The sequence below is a fragment of the Lontra canadensis genome, unplaced genomic scaffold (genome assembly GCF_010015895.1).
Source record: "Lontra canadensis isolate GAN:19392208 unplaced genomic scaffold, GSC_riverotter_1.0 scaffold107, whole genome shotgun sequence".
In the NCBI taxonomy this organism is placed as follows: domain Eukaryota; kingdom Metazoa; phylum Chordata; class Mammalia; order Carnivora; family Mustelidae; genus Lontra; species Lontra canadensis.
Genome location: NW_022631101.1, coordinates 6157891 through 6171407, shown reverse-complemented (window position 1 = coordinate 6171407; position 13517 = coordinate 6157891). Strand labels below are relative to the sequence as shown.

General features: G+C 54.7%; 1 protein-coding gene across 1 annotated transcript in view; it reads right to left on the bottom strand.

Moving 5' to 3' along the window:
* The window catches only part of PPP2R1A (protein phosphatase 2 scaffold subunit Aalpha), a 40161-nt gene that overhangs the window by 9749 nt on the left and 16895 nt on the right, over window positions 1-13517 (bottom strand). The window contains exons 3-9 of the mRNA XM_032839409.1: window positions 10035-10135; window positions 5806-6038; window positions 4714-4861; window positions 4445-4600; window positions 2206-2320; window positions 2026-2096; window positions 1439-1573 (exon numbers count right to left, since the gene is read on the bottom strand). Of these exons, the coding sequence (XP_032695300.1) occupies window positions 1439-1573; window positions 2026-2096; window positions 2206-2320; window positions 4445-4600; window positions 4714-4861; window positions 5806-6038; window positions 10035-10135 (959 nt within the window). The remainder of the gene's footprint in view (window positions 1-1438; window positions 1574-2025; window positions 2097-2205; window positions 2321-4444; window positions 4601-4713; window positions 4862-5805; window positions 6039-10034; window positions 10136-13517) is intronic.

The window sequence follows — 13517 nt, the reverse complement described above, 5'->3', positions numbered from 1 at the left end:
AAAAAAAAAGAAACCCTGGTCTGTAATTTTGGGGCTGAAAGATTATCCCCTCATAGTAGAATTAATTAATTAATTAATTAATTTATAAAGATTTTATTTTTTTTTAATTTTATTATAAAGATTTTATTTATTTGACAGAGATTACAAGTAGGCAGAGAGGCAGGCAGAGAGAGAGAGAGGAGGAAGCAGGCTCCCTGCCAAGCAGAGAGCCTGATGAGGGGCTCGATCCCAGGACCCTGAGATCATGACCTGAGCCAAAGGCAGAGGCTTAACCCACTGAGCCACGCAGACGCCCTCATAGCAAAATTTAAAAACATGGCATTTGGGGGGCAGCGGCAGAGGACTCAAAGCTGATGTGATTTCCTAGCACTGGGTGTGTTAGGCGGGGCGGGGCGGGGCGGGGCGTGGGGAGAGCAGGGAGGCAGGGAGACTGAGGCCTTTGGCAGCATGGAAGTTACAGACCAGCAAACTGTCCCACCATCTGCCTGGCCGCCACCATGACACAAACCAGGAGACTGCAAACAACCCCCACCGCACAAGGTCCTGTCCACATCTCTGCAGCCATACCTCTCCCACCAGTTTGGTCTCCCTGTACCTCTTCTGGCCTCTTCACTGCTTTCTTTCTTTGCCAGTACCCTCAGCATTCCTTGCTAACACCCAGATCTGTTCCAGGGCCTCTAGCTCCCCACTGTTCAAGTCCAGACTCCTTCCTTGGCTGTCACCCCATGACCCATCCAGCCTTCACCCAGCACAGGTTCATCTTCTGTACTCCAGGCCAACTGAACAGCAAGGAATGGTCACATGACTGGCACCGGCCAACAGGGTGTGTGGGGTGGGAACAGGGTGATGGGTGCTCTCTTTTGCATCTTGCCCTTACGAGGACCACACCTCCTGCTGTCTAATACGTTCTGCCTCCATGCTGGCTGGGGGTGGTGAAAATCAGAACAGCTGTCTCAGACTCAGAGAGTGCAGAGGTCAGCAGGGCTAACCCTCAGTGTAGGCCCACCTAGCTCTGAACCGCTGTGAGAAAAATACTTACATCAACTACTATACTTTGGGGTCTACATTACAGCATCTTTGCCTAAATCCTAAAAGACACAAACATATCACAGCATCTATGTGATCATGGAATCATGGAATTGCCCATCTGTCTCTCTCCACTGTCAGTTTATGAATGTCTCGGAGGAAGTACAACCGTCCTAGGGTGTTTGGCATCCCTGACACCCAGAAAAAGCAGCAGCACAGAGCAGGGCACGCACAATGATTGTCTAATAAGTGAATGAGTGAACGCACATGCACATGCCCACCAGTATTCAACTCATTCGGGGCCTGCGTTGTCTGTTCAGATTCTAGGAGACTCCTGGCCGATCTGGGAAAGCAGCTGACCCAACCTGTCACCTCTGCCAACCCGGAGCTCAGAGCCTTCACACACCCTTACCTCATCCTTCAGCTGAGCCAGGAAGAGGGGCAAGAGGTGCTCAATGGTGTTGTCTTTGCCCAGGATGGGGGAGAGGCCCATGATGACTGAAGCCAGGGCTGACTTCACGTGTTGGTTGGCATCTGACACCAGCTCCTGGGAGGGAGAAGGAAGGGGGAGCCACAGGGTCAGGATGAGCCCTGCAGCAGCAAGTAACCAAGCAGACGCCCACCTCCTACAAGGCCTGAACCCTGGCCTGCTTCTGCCCTTCTCCCTCAGGGAACAGTGACGGTTTAGGGTACAAAGGTACGAGGCAGCTCCTTACCTGTCCCACCTGCTTCGAGCACCATGAGCCCTGCTCCCGGAAGCCCCCCACCCTTAGGCCAAAGCTTTTGGAAATTTTGAGGGGAAGTACTCCCACCCCAAGCTCAGGCCCAAACCTCAGATTCTGTCTGCCCTCAAGGACACCACCTGCTTCCCAACCCAAGACCGCCCAGTCCTAGAAGACTGGGGACGGTCTGCCTCTGAATGTCTATAAAGCCCAATGTCCACCCCTCCTCTTCAGCAGGCCAAGATCTGCCCTATTCCTCCCACCAAACTCCTGTTACCTTGATGCAGGGTAAGATCTGGGTCATGATCACATTCTCCCGACAGTCAGCAGAGAGATTTTCACAGAATTCTGTGGGAGGGAGAAAGGAGGGAGAGGAAAAGTGAGACCTGATGTCCTGGTTCTGCCTCGGGCCCTCAGACGCCCTCCTGTTTGCTGTGTTCTGGTCGCCAGCACCAACCTTTGACCTTGTGGGAGGCTGCGGCCCTCACCTCGGCCTCACAGTCTTTCATCAGGTTCTGGAAGGCGGGCACCAGGTCTGTCTTGGTGATCTCAGGCCCCACTGCTTTCTGGAGCTGCAGACAGAAAGCAGGGCGAGTGAGAGGGCTGGGCAGTACTCTCTCTGGGTGAATGAGAGCAGAATCAAAGTTAAAGGCACCAGAACTGGGGTTAAGAAGAATGTGGCCCTTGGGATCACTGCTGAGATCCACTCCCAGCACTACAGGGTGAGCCCAGGCAAGTCTCCAAACCTCTCTGAGCCTGGTTCCTCAAAAGCAAAATGAGGGCCACGAGAGTACCTACCGCACCATGCTGTTGTCTGCGTTAATGACAGTAACAGGTCTCCTTACTGCTCAGGCTACTTGGAGGGGTTTTCTGGTATCTGATCCGAAAACATTCTAGTGATATGGCTCTTCCTTTCTCATTTACAGTCTTCTGTGTTTTCCAAATTGGTTACCCAACCCTGCATTACTCTCGTAATGAAATTAAACACATCACGACTGAGGGGGAAGGTGGCATGCCGGGGAAGGCTCCTGAAGACCTAGCGGGGAGCAGGACAGCTCATGACTAAGAAGGCAACAAACAAAAACTCTGAAGGGCCCAATGCTGTCCCTCAAACAGACCACGGAGTGTCTCCTGGGCACGCAGCACAGCTTGAATCTAAAGGCCCTGCCTTCGCTGAGCTTTTATCTAAAACCCAATGTGATCCAGTTCACGCTGTCCAGAGGCCGAGGACGGAAGCACCGTCTTTAACCACGGTGCCGAGCCTCCGGGGAGCGGCCGCGCTGTGCTGCTAACATTCTCACAGGGAACACGGGACGGTCCGGGAAATGCTATCCCAAGGCTCTGAGTCCTTCCAGCAAACACCACGGAAAAAAGCACACTCACAGGAACAGGGAGCCATGGGGTAGAAGAGCACCCAAGCCTCAAGCCCGGAGCCTCTCTCCAGCCCTCTCTCACATGGGACCCCAAGGGCAAGTCTGGAATGTTTCCGCTCGCACTGGCTCTGGACTCCCAGAGCTCCGTGTACATGCTGTCCTTTTGCTGGAACACGGTCCTATCCCCACTCTCAGCCGCCCATCTTCTAGAACCAGCGGCAGCCCCACCTCCTCTTCTCAACGCCCCATGCAGGACTGTCGGCTTTGGTGCTGACAGCTTCCCTCTCTCTCAGCGGACCCTCCCGTTCAGGCTGCCTGCTCCCTGGAGGCCGGGAATGTGCTGAATTCGCTGGATCGCCAGCACCCACAAAAAGAGCGGGTGCGCAACAAATACGATGGTGGCATAAGCAAACGTGGTCTCTGTGAGCGAGCACCGTCTAGGATCTTGTCCCCGTTCTGCCTGCCTGGCAGTGTCATTCTGACCAGTTCTGCGCTGTGCCACGGGCTGAACTACTGGGCCTCCAAAATTCCTATGCTGCAGGCCCAACGCCTCAGTACCTCAGAAAGAGACTGCATTTGAAGACAGGGTTTTAAAAGAGGTCATTAAGGTGGCCCTCACCCAAAAAGATTGGAATCCTTCTGCAGGGGCAGGAGGGGATTAGGACGCAGGGATGCACAAAGGGGAGGCCGTGTGAAAATACGGGAGTAGACCAGCTACACGCCAAGAAAAGAAGGCTCGGAGGGGCGCCTGCGTGGCTGAGTCAGTTAAGTGGCAGACTCGAGTTTGGCTCAGGTCATGATCTCGGGGTCCTGGGATCAAACCCTCCGGTGGACCCTCTGCTCAGTGCAGTCTACTTGTCCCTCTCCCTCTGCTCCTCCTCTCTCTCTCAACAAACAAATAAGTAAGTAAAATCCTAAAAAAAATTAGAAGTCTTGGAACAACCTCCGGAAGAGTGAGGGAATGAAGTACCCCCAGGCTGCGGCACTTTGTCATGGCAGCCGCTAAACTCATAAGGCTATGCCCTCCCTTTTGTGAAAGAGGGAGTTTGATCAGGGCAAGAGCACACCCATACCAGCCTTCTCTGCTCTGGGACTCTCCACAGAACCTGAACTTGGCTTCAAAACCCCTCCCAACACAGCACCTCAGTTGTGACAGTTACTCAACCGGGGCTGCCACTATGAAGCGAGACGCAGCCAGATGACCGGAGAGCTTACTGCTCAAGCACCCAGTGATTGGTCGGATTTAACCGAAAACCCGGTTTCTATGTGTGGCCCCTCTGAGGGCCTCAGTCTCCAACTCTGTGAGTTATCAACAGCCCCCACCTCTGTGAACTTGTCGGCCACCATGTATCGGACGCGCCAGGACTTGTCCTCAGCAGCCTGGCGCAGGGTGGGCATCACCAAGGCCTCCAGATCCTCCTGGGGCAGTAGCTGGGCGATGTTCACACATGCCTCCACTGCCAACAGCCGCACCGAGTCCTGGGGAGACAATCAGAGGAGAGTGAGGGCAGCATGGGATTCCCTCTGAGACACAGAGTCTGCCAGGGGAAGGGGATGGAGGAGGAGCTTGGGGCTTGGGCAGCAGAGCCCACCTGCTCGTCAGAGGCCAGGTTGGAGAACATGGGGATGATCTCACTCTTGACATTGTCCAGCTCCAGCACCTTGGCAAACTCCCCCAGCTTGGAGGCTGCGGCCCGCCGCACCATGGGGGTGTCATCTGAGCACAGGTTCCGGAAGTACCTGGGGGTTGGAAGTGGGACTCAGGAGGAGGAAGGCCTAGGAGCCCACAGCAGCATGCAGAGGCAGAGAGGAGAAAGCACAGACTTTGCAGTCACGCAAGTTCTGGCTTTGCCTGAGTGACCCCGCACAAGCCATGAGCCCTCTTGAGTCTTCCCAGGCCTATAAAATGGACCTGATAGTGATCGTTCCCACCGCACAGGGTCCTGATGAGGTTAAAGGATACACGGCGTGTGAAAGCAGAGCAGCCGGTCCGCACATAGTGAGTCCTAGTGAATGGCAGGTGCGGGCTCTATTAGTCTGACCAGATCAAGTGGCTGAGCTAAGATGCTGCTCGGGGCCCCTCAAAGGTTTTACTTTTCAGGAGCGTGGGGGACGCACGTGCGCACACAGACCTCTAAGCACACGTGGGCAGCTGAGCACCAGTATTCCGTCATGTGCTCGAGCTCAGGGCCCGGGCTTGCTGCTCAACAGTCCTGGGAGCTGGTGAGTGAACAAAGTCCAGAGGGAAGGGAAGAAACACGTACTACTGGGAAATTTTAACCCAGTTAGAAGCGCTTCCACTCACTGTTCCTGAAGAGGAGTCTGACATACAAGGAATTCTCTGGGGCAGCAAGCCCAAGGGGGGGGGCGGGGGCGGAGGCGGCCAAACTGAGCCAGGATCTCTGTGAGGCTTCTGGCCCGGGGGCAGGCCCCAGACGGCACCACCCCTCACAGGTCGAGCTTTTCCGAGCCAGATCTGTTCTGAGCGCTCTATGCGCGCTCACTCTTGTACCTCACGAAGCGTGATGGGAGGAAGGAGCGATCGTCTCTCCATTCCCTAAATGAGCAAGAGGTAGTGTGTGGACCAGGCCTGGGACGCCGCTCTCTGAGGGGCTTGAGGGGGTGGGGAGGAGTGGGGGCTGAGCCTGAGAGAGGGTCCAAGCGGAGGGGAGGCTGGGACTCACTGCCGAAGTTCTGCCTTGACGGCGCTGGACACGCGGGGGTAGCAGACAGAGAAGAGGCCACAAGCCGAGGTGCGGGAGGTGAACCAGTCGCCGCCCGCCAACCGCTTCACCAGTGGCACGAAGTGGGCCTCGAGGTCCGAGGGTGAGTGCTCGTGCGAGATGGCCCGCAAGGACTCCACCGCCTTATCCCGCACCACCGTCTCCTCCACCGTGGCCAGCGACTCCAGGGGTGGCTGAGGCACAGAGCACAAGGTCACCACAGGTCACCTCCCCAATGCCGCAGCCTCGAGCCCCACCCCGTGCCCCTCGTGACTCATCTCCTGAGAAACCTTCCTTGACCTCCCATCCCCACCTTCACCCAGCAGACCTTCCTGAGGAGCCCGAACAGAGAACCTCACACAGATGCCCTCGAAGGAGCTCACAGTCCTACGTTTCGCTTTCTAGCAGAGGGCCACAGCTGTCACCGGCACCTCACAGTGCATGGAAAACCGGGGGTGTTGACTGGAACATCTACTGGGTGGGTGTCCTAAGCAGGGTCACTGTGTCACACCACTTGGGACTGGAGGGCAGGGGGAAGCGAGGAACAGGGGACAATGCTGATGCTATGAAGCAGGTCCTGTGACGGTCTTCATTTTACAGAAGAGGAACGGAGGCGGACAAGTTAAATAACTTGCCCACGCTAGTGCTAGCTAGTGCTAGACAGGATCCAAACCAGGCCATCGGGTTCCCGAGCTTGCAAAAGGACATGGCTGTGCTTTCTGACAGGCGACTGCCCCAGGAGCTCACGGCACGTGACTGGCAAACCTGTGGCTTGGGACCTCAAGGCCGGAAGGGGTCATGCTCCGTTAGGGACATCTGACTCGCTCATCACCATGTCCCCAGAGCCCAGCAGAGCATCTCAGACAGGGTGGAAGCTCAGCAATTACTGACTGAATAAGGGGAGGCTAACGTGATTCTAGTCTGTTCAAATAAAGGTGTGGAGACCTGCAGTCCGAAGTCCAGGGTGGCCTGACAGGTGTGGGAGGCAGGAAGAAACCATACATGGGAAGGCCTCCAGGGCCCCAGCAGAACGCAGCAGGGAGCAAAGGTGGTGGGTGGGGACAATGGAAAGAGGCAGCAGCTGCTTCCCAGCTCCATCAACTGCCACAAGAAAAGAGAGCTGGGAGACGTGGTCAGTCTTCCGAAAGCAGCCGAAGGGGCCAGGTGTGCATCTCACTGAACACACGGCACACCATGGATGAACGCTGAGGATATTATGCCGAGTGCAGTAAGGCAGTCACAAAAGGCCACATGTTGTAGGATTCCTTTATATGAGGATCCCAGAGTAACCAGATTCGTAGATGCAGAGAGCAGAATGGTGGGCCCCAGGGGCAGGGGAGCACGGGATCCAGGCAGTTACTGGTTAATGGCGACAATTTCTGTCTGGGACGATGACAGATGGTGGTGGTGGCTGCACCGCAAAGTGAACAGACTTAACGCTACAGAACTGTGGCATTAATTTGAAAATGGTTGTATATTTAACCACAATGAAAATTAAAAATCTCATTTGCAAAAGACTGACAATGATTCAAGAGGAAAATGTGACACTATGCCAGCCCAGGGGTTGCTCGTGTGTGGCCTCTGCCCTAAAGCCATGCCATCGCAGGGTTTCTGGTTCTGGACCGGCTCACAGAGTGTGGCTGAAGGTGGTGTCACTGGGCTACAACAGGGACCGTTTTCCTCTTTGTTCCTGGTTTTCCTGCTCTCCACGCCGGCAGGCGGGAGAGGGGTACTCGATCAGTACTTGCCGTTTACCTGTTCCATTTAGAGTAACCAGTCCTAACAAAGACCTGGGAACCAAGGCCACGCAGCACTTACGTCACGCCAGGTGCCTGCCGGGACCCTGCAGGTGCTGCTGCAGGGCCTCGCACAGTGACGTCTGTGATCCCCCAGGAGGCCTAGCTCAGCACAGAGCACAGAATCAGACCCTCCCGGGTGGGGCCTGGGAAGGTGCAGGTTTAGGAAGCTCCAAGGGATGCTTTCCCACAGTGGTAAGCCGTGCTGTGGGGCCTCTAAGAAGGAGTGAGGGCGGAGTTCCTAATACCAGAGAACATGCGGGGGACGGGAGACGTGCGAACTTCCAAAAGTCACTGTACTTTCAGGAGAGGCTCCAGAGTTTGCAGCACATTTCCAAAGGGATCCAGGACTCCAAAAGGGTTAAGAGCTGCGGATACAGAATCGATCCTTGTGCAACCCTACAGGTCCCTGTGAAATTAATTCCATTTCATCTCTACAGAGAAGGAGGGCTGGGATTGGCTGTGACTCGCCCCTGGGTTCCCAAGGCCCTTGGCTGGTACTCATGTAGGAGAAATGAACAAGCTGCCCAACAGCCATCTTCCATTTCTCTCTGTCAAAATCCAGATCCACTGCCACCTCCTCCAGGAGGCCTTCACTGACAGCTCCCCCTTTCCACCTAAAACAGGTTAGGTGCCTCCTCCAGGTTCTAATGTTCCCCAGCTTCCCTCTTGTCCAGCTCCAATCAGCCGGTAGAGCCCCTGGCAGGGCAGGAGAGAGGAGTGGCAGTGGTTAAGAGGCAGGGGCCTGGGTTTGAATCCTGACTCTGTCTCTTCCCAGCTCAAGCAATTCACCTAATCCAGACCTCGAGCCTCAATCCTCATCTGTGAACTGGGGCTAGGGGACACGACAGGTGACTGTGCAGAAGGCACCTGCAGGCACCAAGGAGCACCAGCATTCGGACCTGACTGGCTTCCAGGTTTCCAGCACTCCCTTACCCAGGGCCCTTAGAATGTGTCTGCCAGCTCATGTGACCATCATGAGTATCGGTCCCAGACAACACGTGACTTCCCCCCAAATAAGTGTGGGATAACCCAAACCGGGTGAGGGAAGGATTCCAGGGTTCCTGTCCTGCTCCCCCACAAGCCTGAGTCCTACACCATCTGAGGGCCCTGGAACCCCTTGCTGAAGCTACAGCACCTGTGTTTTCTGCTCCCAAGTCCTCTGAGATACTGCTGAAAACTATAAATTTGCTCGTCAGTAAAACTGAGAAATTCCAGGGCTTGCAGAAATTTCCATGAAGCTCAAGGGACCCCTTTTTCAGGCTGGCCCCCAGACCTCCTCATGTTCCTCGTGTTAAGCAACCCTAATCTGTGTAAATATAAGAAATTATCTCATTGGCATACGACTGTCTGCATGTACATACACATAAATTATACACGTACACACAGATGAAAGCTGACAGACTGAAATTTAATGACAATTATCCAATATCTTCAGAAATAACACTGCTTAAAAGTTACCGTATCTTTTCAAACCCCAAATCCCCCCAGTTTTAAGAAGTGCCATGATTTTATACACCACTAAAAGAAGGCGGCTGCTAACAAAAATTGTTAAGACATCATTAAGTGCGAATGCCAAATATAAAACTGTGTCTTTAGAAAGCATGACACAGGGGTTACTGGGGACCTGGGGTTCTGAAGAACAACAAAAACCAAGGCACTCAGGAACCCGAGGCTCCTCGTTCCCGGACGGCAGGACAGGAGTCTTGCCCTGGTGACAACGGAGTCCTCCTTGCTCTTCTCACAAAGAGCAGTTACTATTAGTATCTGACCCATTTCTGAGTCCCCAGCCGTCACCAAGCACATGGGTGCACAGGCAGGCACCTGGAATCGCAGCTCTGCTACTTATTACCTGTGAGGCCTTGGCCAAGACGCTTAACCTCTCAAGTGCGCCCAGTGGCTCATCTACAAAAGGGAAATGTCCCTACCCCAGAGGGTGGACATAACCTCATAACGTATGGCATAATGATCCCTAACACCTGATAGTCCTTATCATGTACCAAGTGCCATGCCAAGGGCTTAAATCAATTAAAAAGATACATCTTAATGACTCCCATTTTATAGATGAGGAAAGTGTAACACAGAGGTTAAGTAACTCTTACAAGTCACACAGCAAAAAAGTGACAGAACTCAGACTGCCTCTAAGCCCAAAGCCCTCTATGGACAGGGCCAGGCAGGGCTTGGCACCGGTCAGGCAAGTGTTCAGCTAACAGGAAGGTATACAAGTGCGTTTTGGGTATTGCCATATGAGATGCCACTACCAATCTGCTGGATTCAGGAACGTCCGGGCTTGCCTGTTCCTGGAAAGTGAGCCCCCCAGCTTCTCTTGCATTCTTCCTGCCCTGCTCGGAAAGGGGAAAGGGGAAAGGGGATGCCCCCGCCTCCCAGACTCACCAGCAGGCAGTGCACGTACTCGGGGCCTCCCACCAGTGTGGTGAAGGTTCCCAGCTGTTCTGCCAGGGCCAAGAGCACCTCGTCCTCATCGTAGATGGTGTCTGTGGAACCAAGACAGACTCTGTTACAGTCCCACCCCAAGTCTGACCCCAGCCCCCGGGTGACCCAAGGTGGGAACAAGCAGGCTCCATTTGGCTTCCTCCAACCGCAGCCCTCAGGCTCCCCACCCCCCACCCGGGCTGGTGCAGAGATCAGGGTGCAGGCCTGGGTCAGAGAACAGCACCGAAGCCCCTCTTCTGCCCTTCACTAGGTGAGGGACACTGGGGGAGTGAGACCAGTCTGCAAACCCATCTCTGCGCCTGGAGAATGGTGCTAATGTCCCTCTGAGGGGAGGGAGAGTGAGGGGTAAACCAGACCATGCATGCGAGCACAGAGCCGGTCAACGGGGCTCTTCGCTGTGGTCCAGCCTCTACCCTCAGCACCACCTTCTCTGCCAAGAACTCGTCTTTCTCTTCAGCCCGAGAAATTTTTCTCCATCCTTCAAGACTCAGTTCAGGTTTCCTGACCCGACCAGACCAGAGCAAGTCCCTTCTCTATGCTCCCCTCAGCCCCAAGCTACCTTTACCAGCGTCCTTATCTGAGGTGTCCAGGACCGGCTCCTTTCTGTGCCCCCGTTTCTACCAGAAACGAACACAGCAGGAGCTCAGTCCAGGTGCTGGAAGAACGGATGACTGCGGAAAGCCAGAGCTGCTGGGTCCTAATGCTCAAACCAAAGGCCTTTCTCAACACCTGACCAGTACGGCAGAAGACACTTCCAGTAGGAACTGCTGACCCCCGTGGCAGAAGATGCTAACATCCTGGCACCTGCGCTGGCATTTCAACTCTGAGCTGAAGTCAAGCATATGGCAGCCCAGCCAGACACCTCCAGGCTCCCCTGCAGCTGGCACACCACGGGGCCCTGCTCTGGCCAGTGGGGTTGAGAAGTGGTAGGTGCAGGCTCTGGGTCACTTCGCCACCACGCTCTCTGCTCATGAGGCTGTCCTCCTCCTCCTTACCCCGTGGGGGGCTCTCTGCTCTACTGCTGGCTGGGTGTGAGGCCATTCACTTCACCTCTGAGTCTGTTTTCTCACCCCACATCCTGAGAGAGCTGTGTGAGCCCAAAGTGAAGTGATGTTTTCTGTGAGGAGCTCAGTGTGGGGCCTGGCCCAAGTCAGTGCATCAGAGAACGCAGGCCAGTGTGGCTCCGGGCCCACCAGGCCTTTGGGTCCTTCCCAGCCTCAGTTTCCCTGGCCTTCTCTGTACACCCTACCCATTTTCTCAAGCTCCCAGAGACCTCAACTTGTGGATGGCCTCGCTTGTATTCAACTCAACCCTCAGTCCAGACTCCTTGGTCAAGCCGTGTTCCTGAAAGCCAAATGCGTGGAATCTGCCAGCACCTATTTTCACGGTCCCCACCCCTACAGAACCGCCTTCTCAGCCTCCCCAGCCTCCTGGCCTCAAAGGCTTAGGGCTGCCTCCTCCCCACCTCTCTGACGCGGACCTGTCCACCTTCCACCTCAGTGTCTCTCTGGATAACCACCATCTCTTGCCTGGTGACTACAACAGCTCTCTGACTGGTTTTCCTGCTTCTGCCCTGGCCCCCAAAGCACCCAGCCTCCTTCCAGAACACCGAGTGATCCTTTGAATCATGATACTCCCTTACTTCAATCTCCCAATGGTTTCTAAAAACCATGAATTAAACTCTAGACTCCATGTACCATGAGCCCATGTGATGTGGCCACTGTACCAACCTCCAACTCACATCTTCCCGCCAAGGCTGTGCCCATCCCATGCCCGCCTCTTCCTGCAGCTGGAACATTCTTCCCCCAAAGTCCTACAGGGTAGGTGCCATTCAGTTCAAACCCCCAGGAAGACCTGCCCTGACCACCACTGGAATATCGCTTAACCTTATTTCCACCTTGTGTCTCTCTCCACCTCAGCACTACTTACTCCCCTGACTGGAACAGAAGCTCCATGAAGACAGAACTTCGACTTGCTCTCCTCACAGCACACCGTGCGCAGCAGATGTTTATGAAACGTGCCTACAAACGGCCACCTTCCAAGTATTTTCTAACTGTGCTGTGTAACGGCTTACATGAACCCAGATCTTTTAAACAGAAAACACTCTTTCCTGAACTTGAAGAGATGCCCCGGCCACGACGAAAGGCAGTACCAAGCCACTCTCCTCCGCCTCAGGGAACCTCCATTCGTACACCTTCCCAACAAAACCACACGGCGTGTTTAAGGCAAATCTGGGATTTCGGAGGATACTTTTCACTGGTGTTCGCCCGGGAACAAGTCTTCAAATGGCAGGTGACTTTTCGGCCACAGGCACACACAGGTGACCTGACTCACCTGGGAACCCACCCACATCTCACTATGGCCGAAAAACTACCAACACCTGTTTCTAACCCAGCGCGGCATCACGTGGTGACTTCCCCCTCATAACGCCGACTGTGAATGTTCTGTAGGTTTGAGCTCAGAGAGGGCTTTCAGCCTGCTCTGAAACAGCAGCACCTTTTCTGAAAGATGGGGTGCTATCTACCACCTGCTGTTTTGAACATTCTGCAGTGGGTGAAGCCCAAAGGACAGAAAATCTGCCACCACTTAACGAAAGCAGCCCAGAGAAATCTGTCTTGAACGCCTGGCTCCTCCTCCATCGTGGCTTGTGCAGTTCCTCTCACTTGCATTACTGTGATGTCACCTGTGGCTCTGATGTAATAAAGATGACACGTATGTTAGATTCACTGAATCTTGGGGCTCCCGGGTGGCTCAGCTGGTTAAGCGTCTGCCTTCAGCTCAGGTCATGATCCTAGGGTCTTGGGATTGAGTCCTGCATCGGGCTCCCTGCTCAGCGGGGAGCCTGCTTCTCCCTCTGCCTGCCGCCCTCCCCTGCCCCACGCTTGTGCTCGCTGTCCCGCGCATCGTCTCTTCCCCTACCTCTGTCAAACAAATACATCTTTAAAAAATTCACTGAATCTTAACAATGGCCCACGTATTAGATGATGATTCCCGTTTTACAGAGGAAATGAAGCATGCCCTAGCTGGGACGGAACCAGGCGGCCCAACCTCAGGGTCTCTACTCTTAGCCCTGGCCCCAAGTCAACTGCCTCTGCCATTCAACCGCCTCCCGCACCGCCCCGCAACCCTTCAATAAAATGCTGTGTGCACAGGAGGTTTATTTTCCACACGTCATCCGCCCACCCTCCAGCAGCTACCTCCAACGACTGCCTGCCTTCACCTACAGGATTAATCGCAGACTGCCGCCTGGCCCTCGGGACCGGCAAACCCAACCCCTACCGCCCACCTGCCCCTGTACTTCCCCAGCATCCCATCACCACAGTCAATCCTGTCTCCATGTGCTGTTTACTCCTGCCAATCCCCTCCCCAGCGGCACTCCCCACTACCTCACTACAGGGGCCAGCAGCACGTACCGAGCATCTT